General features: G+C 34.2%; 1 protein-coding gene across 1 annotated transcript; it reads right to left on the reverse strand.

Moving 5' to 3' along the window:
• Window positions 1–963: 963 nt before the first annotated feature.
• On the reverse strand, window positions 964–20811 carry IFI44L (interferon induced protein 44 like). The gene is made up of 9 exons (XM_057745168.1): window positions 20707–20811; window positions 15452–15942; window positions 14877–14925; window positions 12655–12850; window positions 9291–9443; window positions 7730–7901; window positions 4292–4392; window positions 3834–4008; window positions 964–3669 (listed from the first exon to the last, which is right to left on the reverse strand). The coding sequence occupies exons 2-8, from the start codon at window positions 15930–15932 to the stop codon at window positions 3838–3840; spliced, it is 1323 nt and encodes a 440-aa protein (XP_057601151.1). The 5' UTR covers window positions 15933–15942; window positions 20707–20811; the 3' UTR covers window positions 964–3669; window positions 3834–3837.
• Between the last annotated feature and the right edge of the window lie 205 nt (window positions 20812–21016).

The raw sequence follows: 21016 nt of genomic DNA on the forward strand, positions 1-21016 counted from the left end.
GTATGCTTATTTAAATTGCAGTGGTCCATTCACATTTGAATTACTTCCACATCATAACACCAAAATGGAAGACAAAGGAGCTCAAAGGCTTAAATATATGGGGGTTGTTTGCATTTTTTATTGATGTCAGACTGGCATTATCATGAAATATTCCAAAGAAATCAATTGTTTAAAAAAATTAAAAAATTATGATGATTTACCCATCACTGTTGAGCACAGCTTGTTAGTCTTTTTCGCACCCCACCCCAATTCCTGCAATATTTTCTTGCAGTTTTGGTTACACTGACATTTCTTCCCTGGGGCCTGAAACAGCTTGAATGCATCTGTGTGAGGGGCGTGCAGCTCGATATTGGCTATTATCCAAACCATCACCTGGCTGACCCTAGTGCCCTGCATTTTCTTCAGTACCAGAAAAAAATTTTGCAGTGGTTTGCAACCTGTATGCAAGATTCCGTTTTGCTTAGATGGATGGCAAAAATCATATGTACTTAATCTACTCTCCTTCATAAATCGGCGCAGACACTCATCATATTAAGGATGGGATTTGGGGACATCCAAATTCCCATAGCTTTTAGGAACAACTAAAGACTTTGATCAGCCTTGCTATCAGGTGGCTACTTTAGCATCAAATGGAGTTTTGTCCCTACAAGATGAGTACTCATCTCATCAGCTGGTCTCTGAAGCATCTGAGACTTACATGGGCCCCCCAATCAATTTTGTCAAGTTAGTTATGAACCTGTCTTTTTTATGAGGAGGCAACATGATGATCTTTAAGGTTAGTTTTCTAAAGAAGACACAGGCTTACACATCACCCACCATAACTACCCCTCTTATTACGGTGGATGTTAGGTGAACTTATACAATGATACAAATTACTGTCAGAAAGAAACACTTTTTTTTTCACTTTTTTTCAAGCTTTATTAAGATATAATTGATATATAACATTATGTAAGTTTAAGGTGTTCAACATCATGATTTAATAAACACATATATTGTGAAATGATTACGACAATAAGGCTAGTTAACACATCCATCACCTCAAATCAGTACCCTTTTTGTATGTGTGGTGAGAACATTTAAGAACTACTCTCTAAGCAACTTTCAAGTATGTAATATTGTATTGTCAACTATTGTCACCATGCTGCACATTAGTCTCAGAACTTATTCACCTTACAACTGGAAACTTGTACCCTTTAACCAACATCTCCCCATTTCCCCCACCCCTCAGCCGCTGGCAACCACCACTCCACATCTATTTCCACAAGTCCAGCTTTGTTAGCTTCCACATATAAGTGATGGCATACAGTATTTGTCTTTCCTATCTGACTTATTTCTTTCAGCCTAATGCCCTAGTCCATCCATTTTTTCTAAAATGGCATGATTCCTTTCTTTTTATGGCTTAATAAATATTCCATTTTCTTCATCTATTCATCTGTTGATGGACACGTAGATTAAGAAACAGTCACTTTTTAGTGCCACAACCCAACCCACTTACCCCGCCCACTGTGCTAAGTTTCTAAGCATTGGTGCCTAAACTGTCTCTCCACCATCCCTCTCACTTCATGATGATATTCTATCTGATACTACACTTATATTTCATCTACTGTGTCCCTTAGCACTATTTTACAAGAAATATTTTAGTGATTTTGGCTGGACTGTACATCTAGATGAATTGCCAATTATGTGAATTTTCAAAAATCATGAATGGCCTCTAAAATGTAGCAAAGTGTTGAGTCCCACGGTCTCTCAGGATGGTAAAGAAAGATCAGCAGAATACACAACGTCAGGGAAGGTCGTCTCTCAGATAAAAGAGAAGTTTATTCCTTTTTGAGGCCCGCCTCAACAATCTTTTTCAACCCAAACTCCAAATATACAGTTAGCTCCATTGGAGGTTTGTGTTCCCAAATTAGCATGGAGCTGGAGGATCTGGAATTGTGACATCATTTATCTAACACTGCCCTTTATAGAACAAAAAGAAAAACTTAGCCTCAATATTTATACTCTCAAACAAGGTTGGTTCACCTGGACAGTCCCTCACTGTTTATCCCTCTTGATCATTCCATTACTTCTTTTCAGTGTCTCTATTTCCCTCATAAGGGTATTCCATGCTACCCCTTCAAACAGAGTAAAGAAGTTCCACCTTGCATCTAATTTTACATCTAGCAAAACCTTCCTCTGCCCAGATTTTGGCTGACTCCATGTCGGAGAAGGATGAGTTATAGCCCTATAGTCCGTGAAGACAATGGTGGGTCTTCAATCACCTTTAGTCTTCCCCAACCAACAACGGCCACAGCTTGTTTTCCTCCCTAGGTTATGTAGAGAAAACATACTTTTTGGACCTGTTGCATCCTACATCCATATCATGACCATCCTGGCTGCCACTCTAATTTTGTTTCCAATATTTACTTTGGGCTCTACTCCTCAATACGTATGATGATTCTATTCCTAGATCTTTTTTAAAGATGCCATGCATCTCTTCCATTGAATCATGGCTCCTGGACATTCATTTGAGCACAGCTTCACTTGCAGCTTTGCTTTAGGAAATATTCCTTTTTCCATAAATATCCCTAAGGAATTCTTGCCCTTGTAATACCCAGTACTTCCCCAGAAAGATAATCATTCTGATTATTGGTAAATTAGACTGTGTTAATATAAATAATGATTGAACCAAAGCATATTCATTTGAAAAAGCCTTAGAAATTTGAAGAAGAAAGTTAAGAGGAAAAAAAAAACACAAAAAACCTTGAAACCTATATTCTGGAATTCTTTTTCTTTCTTTATTAATAGTCCTAACTTCTTGAGCTACCCAGAGAACTTTAGAATCATTTGGGAATGCTTGTCTAAGACAACCTTGTTATTGACTTGGACTAGTAACCTTATTTGACCACTCTACCTTGGGAACATGGCTAGGATGGTTTGGGATTCAATTCATGAAAATCAGGCATGGGTTCCTTAAAGGAAAAGCTTTTCTTTCACAGAGACCAAATGTAAGTCCTTTGGAAATACTTGTTTTTTTTAATTAATTTAAATCATGTTTTCATCCAGAGATAAGTGAAATATCTCCTTCCTTTATTTATCTCCAGCATTTCATTCTCTCCCAGTCTTCTCTATAAGGAGAAAATTTTAAATACATGTTATCACTCTGGGGAAATTGGGCGAGATACTTACTAGCAGGTAGGCTTGCTCCCCGCCAGGCACTGTGCTAATTTCTATGAATACAAAGATAAGTAAAAGCCAAACCCTGCTTCTTAAAAAACTCACAGTTTTTTAGAAAAGCAGATATCTATGTAACCATTTTATACTCAATGTGATTAGTACTTGCGTAGAGTTTTAAATTTGTCTTATAGACAAATAAGAAAGGGAATAGTTAATTTTACTGAGGAGATTTAGAAAGGTGTCATAGACATTAAATTGTAAGTAGTGCAGAAATACGAAGGGCAGTTTGCAATAGGGCATATGTTGGCCCACCACTGCTCAAGGTTGGCCTTTGAACTTGAGATATGACTGATCCTAGAAGGAACCATCAGTTAGATGTTGTCAGAGCCAGAAGGCAAAATATGAATAGAAGCAGAGTCTCAAAGAGGCTGTCAGCAACCCCGGTTTGGGTCAAGTGTCTGAATCAAGGCAACTGATGTTGCATGCAGAGCTGGAACATTCCCACAATTGCATCTGAAAAAAAAAAAAAACATAAAAAGAGTGAAAACAAAGCACATATTGTAACATGACAGAACATGCCTGTTCTGTCAGGACTAGAACAGGCAGATGGATACTAGCCATCCAACTGAGGTATAGCTTAGAGTTTTTCCAAAACCTTGTGAAAGGGGCCAGATCACCTGTTTACTCAAGAGGCAAATCTTCTAAGAAGTCATCTGCAGCCCTGAGCATCTGCTTCAGTGCAGAGAGGATCAGAATGTCCTTTAAAGGGTCCATCTCCCTCCCTGAAGCATAATTTTCAACCACCAAGATATTAGAAAGAGGAATGCCTAGCATCTTGTTGACATTCTGTATCTGAGGGAAAATAAATTTAATAAGCATAAGTCTTACATCTGAAATTTGACTGATTTAAATATAATTCAAGAAACAGAAAAAGCAATGGCTTAATAAATTATTTTCTAAATATAATTATAATTCAGAGCATTATTTTAAAGTGAGGCATAAACTTGAATCAACGAGACAATTGATCCATTTCTTTATTTATCTGTGAAAATGTAGTGTGAGCATGCAAGCACACACACACACACAGAGTACAACACTATTACAATACCATCTAGTTGCAAAAAGTATTCCTTACCTGGCTTTGAGAAATCATAGACTTATTCATCTTTAAGAAGTTGTCTTGAAGAACTTCATTACAATTATTCATTTTAGTAAGCAATGCTACATGTGCTACACCTATATCAAGTAGATGAATCAGTTATTTATATCATGAACAGCAGTGTGTCAACAAGGTAATTAAATATGCTTGAAAACAGTGCTCTGTAAGGTAAATTTAAGATAAGGAGAATGCAATATCCCCAAGAAATCTCAATATGGGACTTGAAGTTCTTCTAACAGGAGAAATGATTTCTTCCAAGATGAGAGATCATTTCTAAATGCAATTAAATTCACATTAAGTTGCAATCAGCTGCTATCCCATTTAAATAGTGTGTTTTAAAGTGGCCAGGGGAGAAAAGTGGTTGCTGGATCTTGAAGACTAAAAAAGAACCCCAAGAAAGAGAGAAAGTGAGGAGGGTTGTGTGTGAGCATTTATAAAAGCAAAGTACACTGATTTCACAGTTTTATGAAGGACCTTTTGCCTTTTCCCTCAGACTGCAGAGATCAGATGAGTAAATCACACTTGGCTTCAAACCAAATCAAAGTTCTGCTTTACTAACAACTGCTTCCCCAGAAAGGACAGAGGGGATATCCCTACAAATCCCAAAGACATAAAAAGAATAAGAAAATACTACAAACAACTCTACATGCATAAATTTGACAACTTAGATGAAATAGACTAAAACTACACACTAAAAACTGCCACAACTCATCTAATATGAAATAGATCATTTTAATCGCTCTAAAACTATTTTTAAATTGAATTTGTGGTTTTAAAAACTCCTGAAATAGAAATCTTCAGGCCCAGATGGCTTTAGTGGAGAATTCTACCAGACATTTAAAAAGAAATTAATACCAATTCTACACAATCTCTTCCAGAAAATGAAAGAGGAAGGAATACTTCCCAACTCATTTTATAACACCAATATTACCCTGAGACCAAAACCTGACAAAGACTGCAGAAATTAAAAAAAAAAAAAAAAACTACAGACTAATATCCCTCATAAATATAGATGCAAAAATTCTTAATAAAATATTATCAAACAGGATTCAGCAATATATAAAAAGGATTATGCACCATGAACACATGGGTTTTTTCTCCTAAGGAAGCAAAGTTAGCTCAGGATTCAAATTCAGTCAATATAATCCACAATATAAACAGGCTAAAGAGGAAAAAACTCCCATGATCATATCAATCTATGAAGAAAAACCATTTGGCAAAATTCAATACCCATTCATGATTTAAAAAAAAAAAAAAAAAGACTCTCAGAGAAGTAGGAATAAAGAAGAATTTCCTCAACTTAATAAAGAACAACTATTAAAAACCCATAGTTGACATCATAGTGTAAAACACTGAATGCTTTCCTCCTAAGATCAGAAACAAGACAAGAACAAGATAAGGGTATCTGCTCTCACCACTATTATTCAACATGGTATTGGAAGTCCTAGTCAGGACAGTAAGATAAGCAAAGGAAATAAAACCCATACAAATTGAAAAGGAAGAAATAAAACTGTCCCCATTTGAGATGACATGAAATCCTAAGAACTCAACAAAAAATCCTCCTAGAACTAACAAACTAGCAATATCCCATCAAGATTTGTTTTGTAAAAATAGACAAGGTAATTCTAAAATTCCCATGGAAATACAAAGGAACTACAGTAGCTAAAACAATTTTGACAGGTAAGAATAAAGTGGGAAGAATTATTTTACCCACTTTAAGACCTATATTTTTATTATTATATCACTAGTTATAAAGACTGTGTGGTGTTGGTGGAAAAATGAACACATAGATCAAGAGAACAGAATAGAGAACCCAGAAATAGATGCACAAAAGTAAGGATAACAGATTTTTAACAGTGGTTCAAAAGCAATACAATGGAGAAATGATAATCTTTTCAACAAATGGTGCTAGAGCAATTCAATAGCCATAGGCAAAAATTTTAAAAACTAAAAACAATAAAATAAAATAAACCTTGACCTACACTTCACATCTTACACAAAAAGTGATTTAAAATTAACCATATGTATAAATATCAACACGACTATAAAACTTTTAGAAGAAAGCACAGAAAAATTTAGTGTCTTAAAGCTTAGTGAAGGATTTTAGACAAAATGAAAAGCATGATCCTTAAAAGAAAAAATTGATAAATTGGAGTTCATCAAAATTTTTTACATTTAGTTTTGTGAAGGGCTCTGTTAAGATAATGAGAAGACAACTGAGCACTGGGAGAAACTATTTGCAAACCATACATCTGACAATTTATTCATATCTAGAATTTATGGATCTCTTAAAACTCAACAGGGAAAAAACCAAAGTGTCCAAATAGAACATAGGTCAAAGACATGAACAGATAATTCACTGAAGAAGACACACAAAGACAAGTACATTAAAAGATGTTCAATGTAATTAATTATTAGGGCAATGCAAATTAAGACCAGGATGAGCTATCACTACACATCTACTAGAAGAGTTAAATTTTTTAAAAATAGCAATAATGGCAAATACTAGCAAGAATACAGAGAAACTGGGTCTCTCATATATTGTGAAAATATAAAATGTACAATAATTCTGAAGAGTGATTTGGTGGTTTCTTAAAAAAATTAAACACTTAGCATAGGACCCAACAATCACACTTTTGGGGAATTATCCCAGAAGAATGAAAACTTGTGTCCACACAAAAACCTGCACACTAATATTCAAAGGAGCTTTATCTGCAATAGCCAAAATCCAGAAGTAATCAAAAAGTCTTTTGATAAAGAATGGTTAAAATAACTGTGGAATATCTATACCATAGATTATTACTCAACAATAAAAAGGAATGAACAATTGATAGACATAACCTTGATGGAATTCAAAGGATATTAGGCTGAGTGAAAAAAGCTAGTCTCAAACCAGACATACGGTTGGATTCCATTTGTATAACATTCTCAAAATGACAAAATTATGGAGATGGAGGGGAGATTAGTTGCTGCCAAAAGTTAAGGATAGTGAAGATTGGGGGGTATCATGATAAAGACTTTGTGGTGATGGAGTAGTTCTGTATCTTGATTGTAGTGGTTGTTACACGAATCTACACATGTGACAAAATGACAGAGCTATAACACACATTATAAGAGTGTTATATCTTCCTGGTTTTAAACTTTCTGGTCTAGTCACATAATGTGGGGGAGGTGACTCCCCTTTCTAGCCACAGGAAAATCACACATAACAAAAAACACTATGGCCTTTCCAGTCTTTAGGGCCTTGCTTTCAGTAATGCCTTTGGATGATCTCCATCTGCTGTTGCCACCAACCAACCCAGGGATTGGGAAATTGGAATAAGGGGACATGGACCTTGCTGTACTCTTTCTGCTATTTCCTGTGAATGTATCATTATTTGAAAGTAAAAATGTATTGGTAAGTATGAGACTCACCGCAGTTTAATACTTCTTTTTGGATTTGTTTGAATTTTCCCACCATTTTAGAGGAGAGATTGTCGATAGAGTTGATATCACAGACATAAGCCACACAGTGAATTCTGTCTTTCAGCGTTGGAGAAGTGATGAAACTAGGATGCTTGGGTGTAATTGGTTTATGGGGACTAAACTGTTACAGAAACATAAGGTAACATTTAGAGAGTCTCTGCTGAATTCTTTCAGATACAATTCATGTTTCAAACATGACCACCACTAACCTCCAACCCCAAACCTCCCCTTTCCCCAGATACTCCTTCCCCAGATTAGTTAGTAGCACCCCTTTCGTACTTCCTCTCCACTGTTAGCATGGCACCATTATATCTTTTTTATAAAACAACTCACTCCACTGCTTTGTCAACAATGATAATTATAACTTAATTATCCATAATGGAAATATTTCAGAAAAGTACAAATAACGTTTTTTTAAAAACCTAATTTCGAATCTCTTGCATACTTAAATGGACTAATGGAGAGAAAAGATAAAAGAAAAATATATTGAAAATGCTGTTCTAACTAAAACACTGTAATTTCTTTTAATTTTACAGATGAAAAAGAAACTAAAGTGAAAAAAATACTAAATTTCAAATTAACATCTCCTTCCACAATAATCTTTCCAGGGTTAAGAAAATAATTACATAATACAAGGCCAGGTTCATTATTTTTTTAACTATATGTTTCAATGTTGGACTGAACTGATTGACTCTTTGCTATGAAAAATGAAGGTGCTCATATGTCCGTGATTTCTCCCATTTCTCTGCCCTGCTCCTCCTTGTAGTATCTGGCACAAATTAGGTTTTTAATCAACAGTTTTTAAATAAATGAGTGCATAGTTAAAGTTTCCAATCAAGCACAACTGAGAAGCAAGGGAAGTTACTGCTTAGAAATTGAGGCTAATTTTATTTTACCTAAAAGAAACGTGATAATAATGGTTAACTTTTTGAGAACTTAGAGTACATCTCATTTAATCTTCTCAGCCACCTATGAGATGAGCATTATCATTATCTACTTTTCACACATGAAAAAACTAAGACTTACAGAGGCAAGTATGTAGCTTGCTTATGGGTACACATCTAATTGATGGCAGAGCCAAACTTTGAGTCTAAGTATTTAAGTAGTATTTAAGTAGTGAAGCCTGAGCACTTTCAGTATAACATCCCACTTCAACAAAAAGTGGTTTTTTCAATATTTTGCCTAAGTGATTATTAAAGTGCAAGAGATTATACTACTACTTTCCTATTATTTTACAACATTGTAAAGAGTGATAGAAATACAATTCCTCCTGACCTTTTCCTGGAACCTATATGAGTAGAATCTTGCCTTTTGGCTATACTTCTTAATGCTACAGAAAATAAAAGCAGTTATCTACTTTCCTTACACGAATACTTATTAATTCAAAGTACAATAGTGTTAGTTGGTGTTGAAACCACTTTACGTCAGTTGAAACTGCCTGGGGTAAAAAGTCAATGAAAAGCATTGACGAAAATAATTTGAAATGTTTTAGACATTGGAGGATTCTTACCTGATATCTGTCTGGCACGCAGCCTTTTAAGATGTGGGGTACATCATCCACACATAAGCCTACTCCCTTTTTCTCATCCAGCCCCATGGAGTCACACAACATAAATGGCAGAGATATGCCATCTTTTCCATCTTTAATAGAATATATCCTATACTGTAAAACAAAACACATCAAGTATAAAAGTTCATTCTTCAACTAGCCTTCAAGACATGACAATAGGAAGAATAGAAACTAGTTAATATTTTTAAACTGTGGTCCACACACATTTTGGTCTCAGGATCAACTTAGACTCTTAAAAATTATTGAGGATCCCAAATATTTTATTCATGTAGGTTATATCTATTGACATGTAACATACTAGAAATTAAAACAAAAAATTTTAAATATTTCTTAAATCATTTAAAAATACAATTATGAACTTGTTACATGTTAACCTAACTAACAATTTTACAAAAAAAAAATTTTTTTCCAAAAAAATTATAGAAAAGAGTGGGGTTGATTTACTTTTTGCAATTCTCTTTAATGTCTAAATTAATAGAAAAGAGCTGGATTCTCCTATTTGCCTCTGCATTCAATCTGTTTTGATGCTTTGGCTGAAGTGTATGAAAAAAACCTGGCCTCACACATACATGTAGCAGGCAAGGAGGGAGTATTTAATTCAACAGCTTTCAGAGTATTATGGACATTTCTCATTAATAATACATCAAAGCTGAACAAGTGATAATTTCTCAAAGATTAGCTGCAATGTTAAATCAGTGACATTTTCATACTATTAGATTAAGTTCATTGGTCCATCCTACACTTTGAATATATCTTTTATCCAACCATGATTTTGTAACCTGATGCACTGGTCATTTGAAAATATTGGTTCACTGGCTTATCTGGATCATCCAAACATTGGCACATTTCATTGTACAATACTAAAACATCATATTTGTTAATATTAGCATTAATCTCATTAGATAAGTCTTTAAGTTCTTAAGTTTTCAAGCTCAAAGTGGTGGATACAAAGTTCTAATTTTCCCAAAGTTCTAATTTTTTCTTAAAAGCTCAAATGCTGTCTTTGGCAACAAACACTGTGAGCTGTCCTTGAAGTGATAGACTCATTTTGTGCATTTCCCCTCAAATTGTCAACCAAATATTTTGATTTGTCTTTTCAATCAAAAATGATGTTACATGAGAAAAGTTCAGCTCACAAACACCGTATTTCGAAATACATTAGGAGCACTTTATATGCACTTCCCATTTCATCACACAAAATTTTTAAATGATGTGCATTCAAAAGTTGAGTTTAAATAAAATCAATACTTGCTACTGATTCATCAAGGAAATTCTTGAGTGCAACTGGCATTTTGTTTGTTTTTACTGCAAGCTCACTTGTAGGGAAGATTACAGTGACTGTAGTAGTGTTTGGTGCCATTGCTTGATTCATGCTAAGGTACCAACAGATAAAATTATATTTGTTTGATCAGTTCAAATGTTAATACACTAGAAACAGCAAAAAACATCTTAGTATTTCAAAAATAGTTTTAAGCTCACGGATCCTCTAAGAGTTTCAAGGACTCTCAGGGGTCCACAAACCTCACTTTAGGAAGCATTACTTTAACAAAGCTTCTTTTCTAGACACACCCAATCTGATCCCAAGACTATTTTTCAGGAAAACTCTGAAAAAAATTTGTTTATTGGTCAAATATACTTCCAACATAGGCAAAACTATGGAAGACTTGGGAAGAATCACAAAGAAAAGGATTTCTCAGAGACACCAGACAATACTCTAATCACCATTCTCCTACTCCAAACCAGGAAATGCAGAATCCCTCTGTAACCTATTCTTATTTGTGATGGAGTCCAAGCTCCCATTGCTCTGTGAAATACCTAGAAGCAGTCCTACTAGAGATTTTGATCTAAGTGAATGGGGTTTACTGGTACCTCAACATGAAAGGAATTGCATGAAGTGTTAGAGTTAGATACTTAAAGTACATTGTAAAATTTCAAAATTAATAGGCACATTCATAGTTCCATTAACCGTTAACCTGCTTCCTTTACAACTTTAATTCTTCAGAAAGAAGGATCCATGAGCAATAAAATATTCCATTTCCTTCACAAATACTTTGTCCTGTTTTCCTTTAGTGTAAATAGTATTTGCATTCTATTTGAAGTTCAGGATTTACATCTTCTCTTAAAGCAATGCCTTTGGAGTTTTCAACATAAAAAGAAGGACGAGAAATTCTGTCCATATGAGTACTGCTATTATAGCATCTATCACATTTAATAGTACTTATTTGTTTATTACCTACATTGGTCTCTGAGATCCCTCAGTAAAGGGACAATGTATTATTCCCACTCAGGTCTCTACTGCAGCACAATATTTAGCAAACATAAACATTTCAATCAATGCTTAATGTACTGAATTGCTGTTGTGGTATCTTGCCTTGGCTTCTGAGGCTAGGCTGATATATCATAATAAAGCCACTCAAGTGGATAGGATAGAGCCAACATCAAGAAATAAGACATGATTCTTGAAAGTCCTAGAAAATGCTTTCACTTATTGAATGTGACACAAAACTAAAATGAGCTATTACTGTCATGCTAAATTTTGCATTGACGATGTACAACATATTCCCAGTCAGAAGATAACAATATTAGACTGTAGCAATCATAGAAAAACACTGCTTGACTATGAAATTTTCTATTAACTCCCTCTATTCTTTTTGTTTGTATGATAACACTGACTAGCATAGAATGGAAGTTTCTAGGTAAATGTTGCACTGTAATTGGTAGATCTTTAGGGTAACAGTTTTAAAAATGGTGTTAGTATTATACTTATTCCCTTAAATGTTTATTTACAAATAAGATAGTCCTTATAGGTGCATTGGTAGATTGATTTACCCCTGTGAAGTTTTAAATAGCTGTTTTGCTTCTCATGATCATTTCTTATAAAATGATCTTGTATAATGCAAAAGTATTACAATACATAGTTTTTCATTATTTTATTACAAAAAAGAGAAAAGAATTTCAACCTGGGCAAAACCATATGGGACATGAGTAAATATATGTATCAAATAAAATGGACAAAGATTTCCACAACATTTTCAAACATTTACTGTTTTTCACAAATACCGAAAAGCATTGTTCTTATAACTGCTCCTTGCATCCATAAAAATGGAAAGCTTCTCTGTATAATATAACTCAATGGGGGAAATTCTGATTCAATTTTTATTCCTGTTTTACATTAGATTTAGCATTTAATTGTTCATAGATTAGGAGGAGGTTAATGTATTGAGAGAAAATGCCAAAGAAATGAATAAACCTAACAATCGTAATCTATAAAACAAAATCTTCAGGAAATCCTGAAATAACTTACCTGTTCAGTAATGCTGGTGACATCAGACCCCACTATGGCTTGGTGGGTCAAATGGCCTTGGAAAATGGACTTCACTGAATTGAAAAAACTGGACTTTCCAGACCCAACTGGACCCACCAAGAGAATACGGATTTCTGAAACCAAGTCTGCATAAGGCCTGTAGGCTCTGAGGTCTGCTAGAAGACTACTTCTGTGCCTATAAAAATGCAATAGTTAAATATAACAGCCAAACTCCCATTAGGAACAATACAATTCTCCTGGAGCTTCTTTTCTTCCCTCTGAAAAATATGTTTTATGGAGAAAAGACAGCCTCTTCAATAAGTGGTGCTGGGAAAACTGGACAGCTACATGTAAAAGACTGAAAGTAGAACACTCCCTAACACCATACACAAAAATAAACTCAAAATGGATTAAAGACCTAAATATAAGGCCAGAGACTATAAAACTCCTAGAGGAAAACATAGGAAGAACAAACACTCTTTGACATAAACCACAGAAAGATTTTTTTTGACCCACCTCCTAGAGTAATAGAAATATAAACAAAAATAAACAAGTGGGACCTAATGAAACTTAAAAGCTTTTGCACAGAGAAAGAAACTATAAACAAGACAAAAAGACAACCCTCAGAATGGAAGAAAATATTTGCAAACAAATCAACAGACAAAGGATTGATTCCAAAATATATAAACAGTTCATGCAGCTCAATACCAAAAAAACCAAACAACCCAATCAAAAAATGGGCAGAAGACCTAAATAAGCACTTCTCCAAAGAAGACATACAGATGGCCAAGAGGCACATGAAAAGCTGCTCAACATCACTAATTATTAGAGAGATGTATATCAAAACTACAATGAGGTATCACCTCACATCGGTTAGCGGGCATCATCAGAAAATCTACAAACAATAAATGCTGGAGAGGGTGTGGAGTAAAGGGAACGCTCTTGCACTGTTGGTGGGAATGTAAATTGATACAACCACTATGGAGAACAGTACAGAGATTCCTTAAAAAACTAAAAATAGAGTTACCATATGACACAGCAATCCCACTCCTGGGCATATACCCATAGAAAACCATACTTCAAAAAGGCACATGCACCCCAATGTTCACTGCAGCACTATTTATAATAGCTAGGTCATGGAAGCAACATAAATGTCCATCAACAGATGAATGGATAAAGAAAATGTGGTACATATATACAATGGAATATTACTCATCCATAAAAAGGAATGAAATAGGGACATTTGTAAAGACATGGATGGACCTAGGGACTGTCATAAGAGTGAAGTAAGTCAGAAAGAGAAAACAAATATCATATACTAACGAATATACGTGGAATCTAGTAAAATGGTACAGATCAACCAGTTTGCAAGGCAGAAATAGAGACACAGATGTAGAGAACAAACATATGGACACCAAGAGGGAAAGTGGAGGGGAGGAGGCTGGGATGAGATGAATTGGGAGATTGGGATTGCCATATATACTTTACTAGTAAGAAAAAAAAATCAAATTGTGCACTTTAAATATAGGCAGTTTATTGTATGTCAATTATACCTTAATAAAAGTTCTTAAAAAATAAATACAAAGTATGTTTTAATGCTTACTTATTATTTTGATATTAACATCTTCTATTACATGAATTGAAAGGATCTAAGGTTATACATTTTGTGCTTGAAGAAAATGCACTTATCTATATCTGACTAAGCTAAACATTAACCAGTAACCAAATCATTGCTAAACCTTAGACTATATAAATCTAATAAGAAATAACAATAACACTGAAGATGAATTTTCAGCAATAATGTTATATTAAGGAGAAATAATAATAAAAAATATGCAATGCGGGTATTTATCTATAAACTCAGGAGAAGGTACTTTGTTTTTAAAATTTTCTGAATTTCTCCTAAAACTTTATTCTCAAGGAAAGGATTCAGAGAAATTATCTAAAACAGTCATCTCGACTCTGTCTGGAAAACTTTGAACCTAACAGGGACAAAGTGAAACATGAAGCCCAAATTGTCATCAGGTGGATCTTAAAATTGTCAGGTGATAGTGGTTTTGTTTTTGTTTCTGTTCTAAATTATCTTGAACACATGTCAGGAACACTATAACTGATTTTTATCACCCCAAGTGATATGATTTTTAATCTTACTATTTGTCAGTGCCATTTATACAGTTGGTCTAAATGAAATGAGTAATAGATAGTCCAAGAAACTAACTTACCGTGTGGCTCTCATTATCCTGTTTATGTAGCCTGCATCATCCTTAATTCCTAAAGGAAGTAAACATGGCATAGTAATTTTTAAACTTGTCTGGTTAAAGTGTGGCCAAGTCTACCTTCTAAATAGGGCATTGAGTCTTCTTGCAAAACCCAGCTGAGCTGTTTGGTTAGGAGTTAGGATTGGCAGCATAACGAGATGAAGAGGAGCTAAAATTATCTTCCTTGTACATCAAGTCACCCTGCAAACTCATATAAGTATGCCTAGAGGTCCTAGGGCTGATCCAACAGATGTCATGTGTCAAAATAGTGAGCTCTCTCTTCCCCCCCGCCCCCCTTCCTCCCCCCCCCACCCCCCCGTCATGCTTCTCAAATTACTTTGACCAAAGTTGCCTATTCTTTCTGGGTAATAACCACATAACCTTTCTGCCTTCCAGGTTTCATTTTGAGGAACTTATAAAAAATTTTGTGGCATGAAATTCAATTGTCTGTCTCCTTTTTCCTTCTTCTTGTAGATTAATCATGACCGACCAAATACAAAGACTAAAACCAGAATATAGGATTATCTAATTTAACATACCTTCAACTCGAAAAACTTCACATTCCGTAATTTGGGAGCATGAGCCATATTTTAGTTTTGACTGTTTGCTTGAAATTGTAGGCATAAAAATTCTTTCACTGTATAAATCTAGAGATAAATGCTTACTGAGATTACAGAACTCAAATATCAATTCATTACAGATAATATTCGATGTTGAACTTAAAAATTCAGCTGTCATTTCCATTGTTTTCTTCCTTTGAAATGAAAAAGAGAAGAAAGTATTTGGCTCTCTAAAACTTTTAGACATTTCAGGACAATGCCCAAGCAAAAAGATACCATAAATTTTTGTGGGACCATAAATCAATGTTATAGTGGATCCCTGATGAAGGCATCTATTAGGCATATCTCCAATGCTATCTCCATGGACACTATATTTATAAAGAAGTCTCAAAGAAACATTTCCAAGCAGCTTTTGCAGACTCTTTTCCTCATTCCATGTCAATTTGGTTGTCACTGCCATTGTTCTGTACCTAGGGAGAAAAAAATTAATAGTTTGAGAGAGTAGTATAGCACTGTGGTTTCTGCTATACTAGTTTTAGTGAGTTATTTTTTTCTTCTAGCCGAATTAAAACATGTTATTTGGATTTAGATTATAAGCCTATATATATGCATGTATATATGTATATGTATATATGTACGTATCTATGCGTGTATATAAAACATTAAGAGGTAGATATGAAAAAACAGATGATTTAAACATTTAAAATGTCATTAATTTTTTTGAAGTCACTAGAAAAAATAAACTACAGACTGGATTTAAAAAAATAGAGAAAAATTAATGCATTAGAACAGGGATCAGCACACTTTTTCATAATAACAGATAGTAAAAATTTTAGGCTTTGTGGGTCATATGGTCTCTACCACAATAACTCAGCTTTGCCAATGTAAGACAAAAGCAGTCACAAACAATATTTAAACAAATGAGCATGACAGTGTTCTAATAGAACTTTTTCTACAAAAATAGATGGCTGGCACACAGGTCATAGTTTTCCAGCACATGAATTTGAAGATAGAAATGAGAAATTAATTCAGAAAATAGTGCACAAAGAAAGAAATTGAAACATGCGAGGATTTAATAGATCGGGAGGTCCTAAGTAGTGGAATAGACCATTAACCATCATGCCAATTCTATCAATAAGAAAAATTAGAAACAGGATAAATTATAAAATAGGTACATGTGAAACCATTGGAGAGAAAACAAAGCAGTGAAGAACTCTATTATTGGCTAAGATTTGGAAAAAGAAGTGAAGATGGAGAGGTAAGCTTGGCATTTGGTACATCTGTCAACTTTAGAAGATGCTAAGAAGTTCAGCAAAGGTTTTGCTAGACTCATAAAGCTAGGGTAATATAGCATAACAAAGAGGGTGCCTTGATAACCCTCGCCAAGGCCATGAGTGATGATTATGAAGAGCTACAGAGAAGAAGCACCAGTAGACTGGGAGACAGACTTAATTTCATCTCTAGTCTTCTCAGTCTAGAATCAGATTAAGACAAATGAGGATTGCCACTGTCTCTAGCTACAGGACAGATGTAAAACAAATTTTGTCTGGATGAAGAGAACATTTTCTTAACTTTAAATTACCTCTACATTTTCTTGATAGTCAATGTCTCACACTCATCATAAACACAGGGGAACAAACAAAACAACATAATAGAAAACCAAGAGAAAAATTAGAAAATAGAAACAAATCCATACTGATAATGGATATCCCACAGCAATTTTTAAATAATTAAGCTTGGTGTGTTCAAATAAGTAAAACATAAGATTGAATGGTTGACAGTAAAATGGAAAAAAAAATTTAAGGAAATTCTGCACTTAAAAAATAAATATCTGAAATTTAAAAATTGAAAGATACATTTAATTGAAGGTTAAACACACTTAAAAGGAAGAATTTGTTGGAAGAAATTTTATCAAACTGAAGCAATGAGACAAAAAGCAGAGGAAGAAGAACAAAGGACAAAAGAGACTAGAGGGTACAGTAAAATTGGCTAACATCTGTGCCACTAGAGTCTAATAACTGAGAGAAAGATAGCATAGGACAGATATTAAAGTAGTCCTACAAAACTCAAAAAGCAACCAAATCTCAAAACATTTCAAAGCACTATAATTTTGAACAAGAATATAAGCTAGAAGTCAGAAAAAAGAATAAAATAGATCTCCCAAACTTTTGAAAATAAAGAAATCTACTACTAAGAAATCTATTGATCAAATAAGAAAACTTAATGAGATCTGGAAAACTGAATAAATGATAATAAAATATTATTACCCAAACTTGTGAAATGAAGCTAAAACATGCTGTAAAAAAAATGTATAGGGGCTTCCCTGGTGGCGAGGTTAAGAATCAGGCTGCCAATGCAGGGGACACAGGTTTGATCCCTGGTCCAGGAAGATCCCACAAGCCGCAGAGCAACTAAGCCCATGCACCACAACTACTGACCCTGCACTCTAGAGGCCATGAGCCACAACTACTGAGCCCACATGCCACAACGAATGAAGCCGGTGCTCCACAGCAAGAGAAGCCTCCGCAATGAGAAGCCCACACACCGCAATAAAGAGTAGCCCCCACTCACTCGCTGCAACTAAAAAAAGCCCACGCACAGCAATGAAGACCCAATGCAGCCAGTAAAACTAAGTTAATTAATTAATTTTTAAAATGAATAAATTATCTTTAAAAAATTTATATAATTAAGTACATGTATTAGAAAATAAGAAAAGCTGACAATGAATGATATAAACTTCAACTTCACTATGTCAGGAAAAAAATGTCAATTAAACACAAAGAATAAAGAAGAAATTAAATAATAAAAGTAAGAGCAAAAATTAATAAAGCAAAAATAAATATACAAAGAGAAGATCAACAGAATCAAAGTTAGTTTTTAAAAAGAATAATAAAATATGTAAAATATCGCTGATACTGATAAAGAAAAAAAGGTGGGGGGCTGGGGACAATGTGCCAAATCAAGAACATAGACAAGAACATCAGTACATATGCGACAAACAACAAAAATATTGTTTAAGCTGAAGGGGGAGGGGGAGGAGGAGGATTTTTAAAAAAATAAATTTGAAAATAGGCAGATTTGAAATGGGCCAATCTGAGAAAAACAAAACTTAATAAAATTGATAGGAAAATAAATAGAAAAAAAGGAATAATCTCATAGCTATTTTAAAAAACAGAATTCATTATTAAAGACTTCCCACAAATAAAACTTAAGGATAAGTGGGTCCAATAGCTAAGCCAGACTTTGAGGGATAAACATTTCAATCTTAAACAAATACTTTAAGAGAATAATTTAGAGACCAACACATTACAATGGGATTGTAAGCAAGGAAAATTGCAAGCTAGTCTCACTCCTAAATACAGATGCAAAAATTCTCAGCAAAATATTAGCAAACCTAAAGCAAAAAGAAGTGAAGTGGATAAAAAAAAAAAAGAAAGAAAGAAAGAAACACCTTATTTGCAAAAGGAGCAAATAAAATAATGTACCTAGCAGTAAATTTTTTTACTGATGCAAACAACTTGTGAACAGATAATTATATGAAGAATGTTATAAAGGACATGAAAAATGACCCAAATAAATGAAGACCTACCCAATTTTCTTGGATGAGAAAAGCCTTCTTAAAAATGATGTCAATTCCTCCAAAATGTATCTTTCAATTCAGTGTAAGCTCCATCAAAAGCCCAAGAACATTCTTTCTACTGAATGTAAGAAGATGATCTGAAAGTTCACATGATATTTCAAGGAGCAAAGAGCCAAGAGAGTTTTGAAGAAAAACAAGTTGAGAATTATATAAAATTATGATAATTAGGAGAATGTGACAGTGGCACTAAGGTAGTCAAGAGCCCTGAGACTGACCAACTATCATAGCCGGGGTCCCTTGTAAAACAAAGCTTAAGGCTGAGTTTACATGCAGAGGCTTTATTGTGGGGTGCAAATCCAGAGAAATAAACATGAAGTAAAGCAGAAAGTGAAATCAAGAAGGACTTAAACCAAATACAAAGTTGACAACTGATTACTCAGAGTGGAGGGCAAGTAATAGCTCTATAGAAAAAAAAATTTTTAGTTAAATCATATCATTCTCATAATCTCATACATCCTCAAAAGTTAATTCCAGTTGATGGGAAGCACTAAATGTGAAATGTTTTAGGAGGCAATACTGGAGAGTATCATTATGACCTCTGTATTGGGAAGGATTTCTAAAATAAGCTACTAAAAGTACAAACCATAAAAGAAAGAAAGATGTTTGACTACATTAAAACAAATTTTTCTTACAATAAAAGATACAACCAATGCAACTTTAAAACACACATATCCTGCAAATATTATCCAACATATAAACAATAAGAAAACTACAAACAACCTAATAGAAAAGTCTGTGAACAGGAAATTCACAGATGAAGTAACTCAAATGGGCTATAAACATACGAAAAAATGTTCAACAGTTCTAGTGACAAGGAACTGTAAAAATTAAACAATAATGGGATATCATTTCACATCAAACAAAAGTCCAGTGATACTAACAGTTGACCAGGACACAGAAATTCAAGCATATTTACATTGTCCTGTGGGCATGCATCATTTTGGAAAGCAAGCACATGCTTAGTAATATTGTTTATGGTGATGTTAGAAGATTGGATGTACAAATTTTGGCATATTCATTCAAGGAAATACTAAAGAGCACTTAAGCGACTGAACTAGACCTATTTATATCAACACGAATAAATCTCAAAGAGTTAATCTTGACTGGAAAAAAGCAAGTTAAGAATGAGACTCTTAGTATGATACCATAATAAACTGTTAATACACAAAGCAATACTAGAGATCATTTTAGACACATACATATATACAGTAAAAGCATAAAAACAAGCATGACAATAATTTATACCAAAGTCTGGGTAGTGTTTCCCTCTGGGAAGGAAGGAAAGAGAAGAGAATGCAAGAGAGACTTAGATAATTTCAACAGGATCTGTAATGCTTTGGATTTTAAGGGGAAAAGAAAAGTATTCTAATTAAATAAGGCAAATCACTTTAAAAATCAGATAGAACTGTATAAGATTACAATAAAGTTCATTTATTCTCTATATGAAATATTCATTAAAAAACAAAACCAATGAAAGAGAAAGGCATGACCATTAGCAGTGATTTCACTCTGGAACTTTTTTTTCAAAGGAAGAAAAACAGGCAACTTTCTTCGCGCACAGTTAGGAAACATTGGATGGCAGCAGGTCACTTACCGGTTTTTCAGAGTTGGAGGAGGCTTAAACAGAGTATTAACTGCTCTGTCTGATTCATGGAACACCCCAGTTTGGAGACTGAACTTTCTGCTGAGATCAGTGGTTAAATGTTCCTAAGAAAGGAAAGTGAAACTCAAAGCAGCAAACAATCAGGAACAGGAAGCCACCTGCTGTTAAGTTTCTTTTTCTCTAGGGAAAAAGAGACAGAAAACAAGAAAAAAAAAAAAAAAAAAAGATTCCTGTTGAGCACATGAAAAAGATCTTAGGCCCCTCTGTAGCCCACATCTAGGCATGCATGAAATGCCAATTC

This window comes from Hippopotamus amphibius, chromosome 1, assembly GCF_030028045.1.
Source record: "Hippopotamus amphibius kiboko isolate mHipAmp2 chromosome 1, mHipAmp2.hap2, whole genome shotgun sequence".
Classification (NCBI taxonomy): Eukaryota; Metazoa; Chordata; class Mammalia; order Artiodactyla; family Hippopotamidae; genus Hippopotamus; species Hippopotamus amphibius.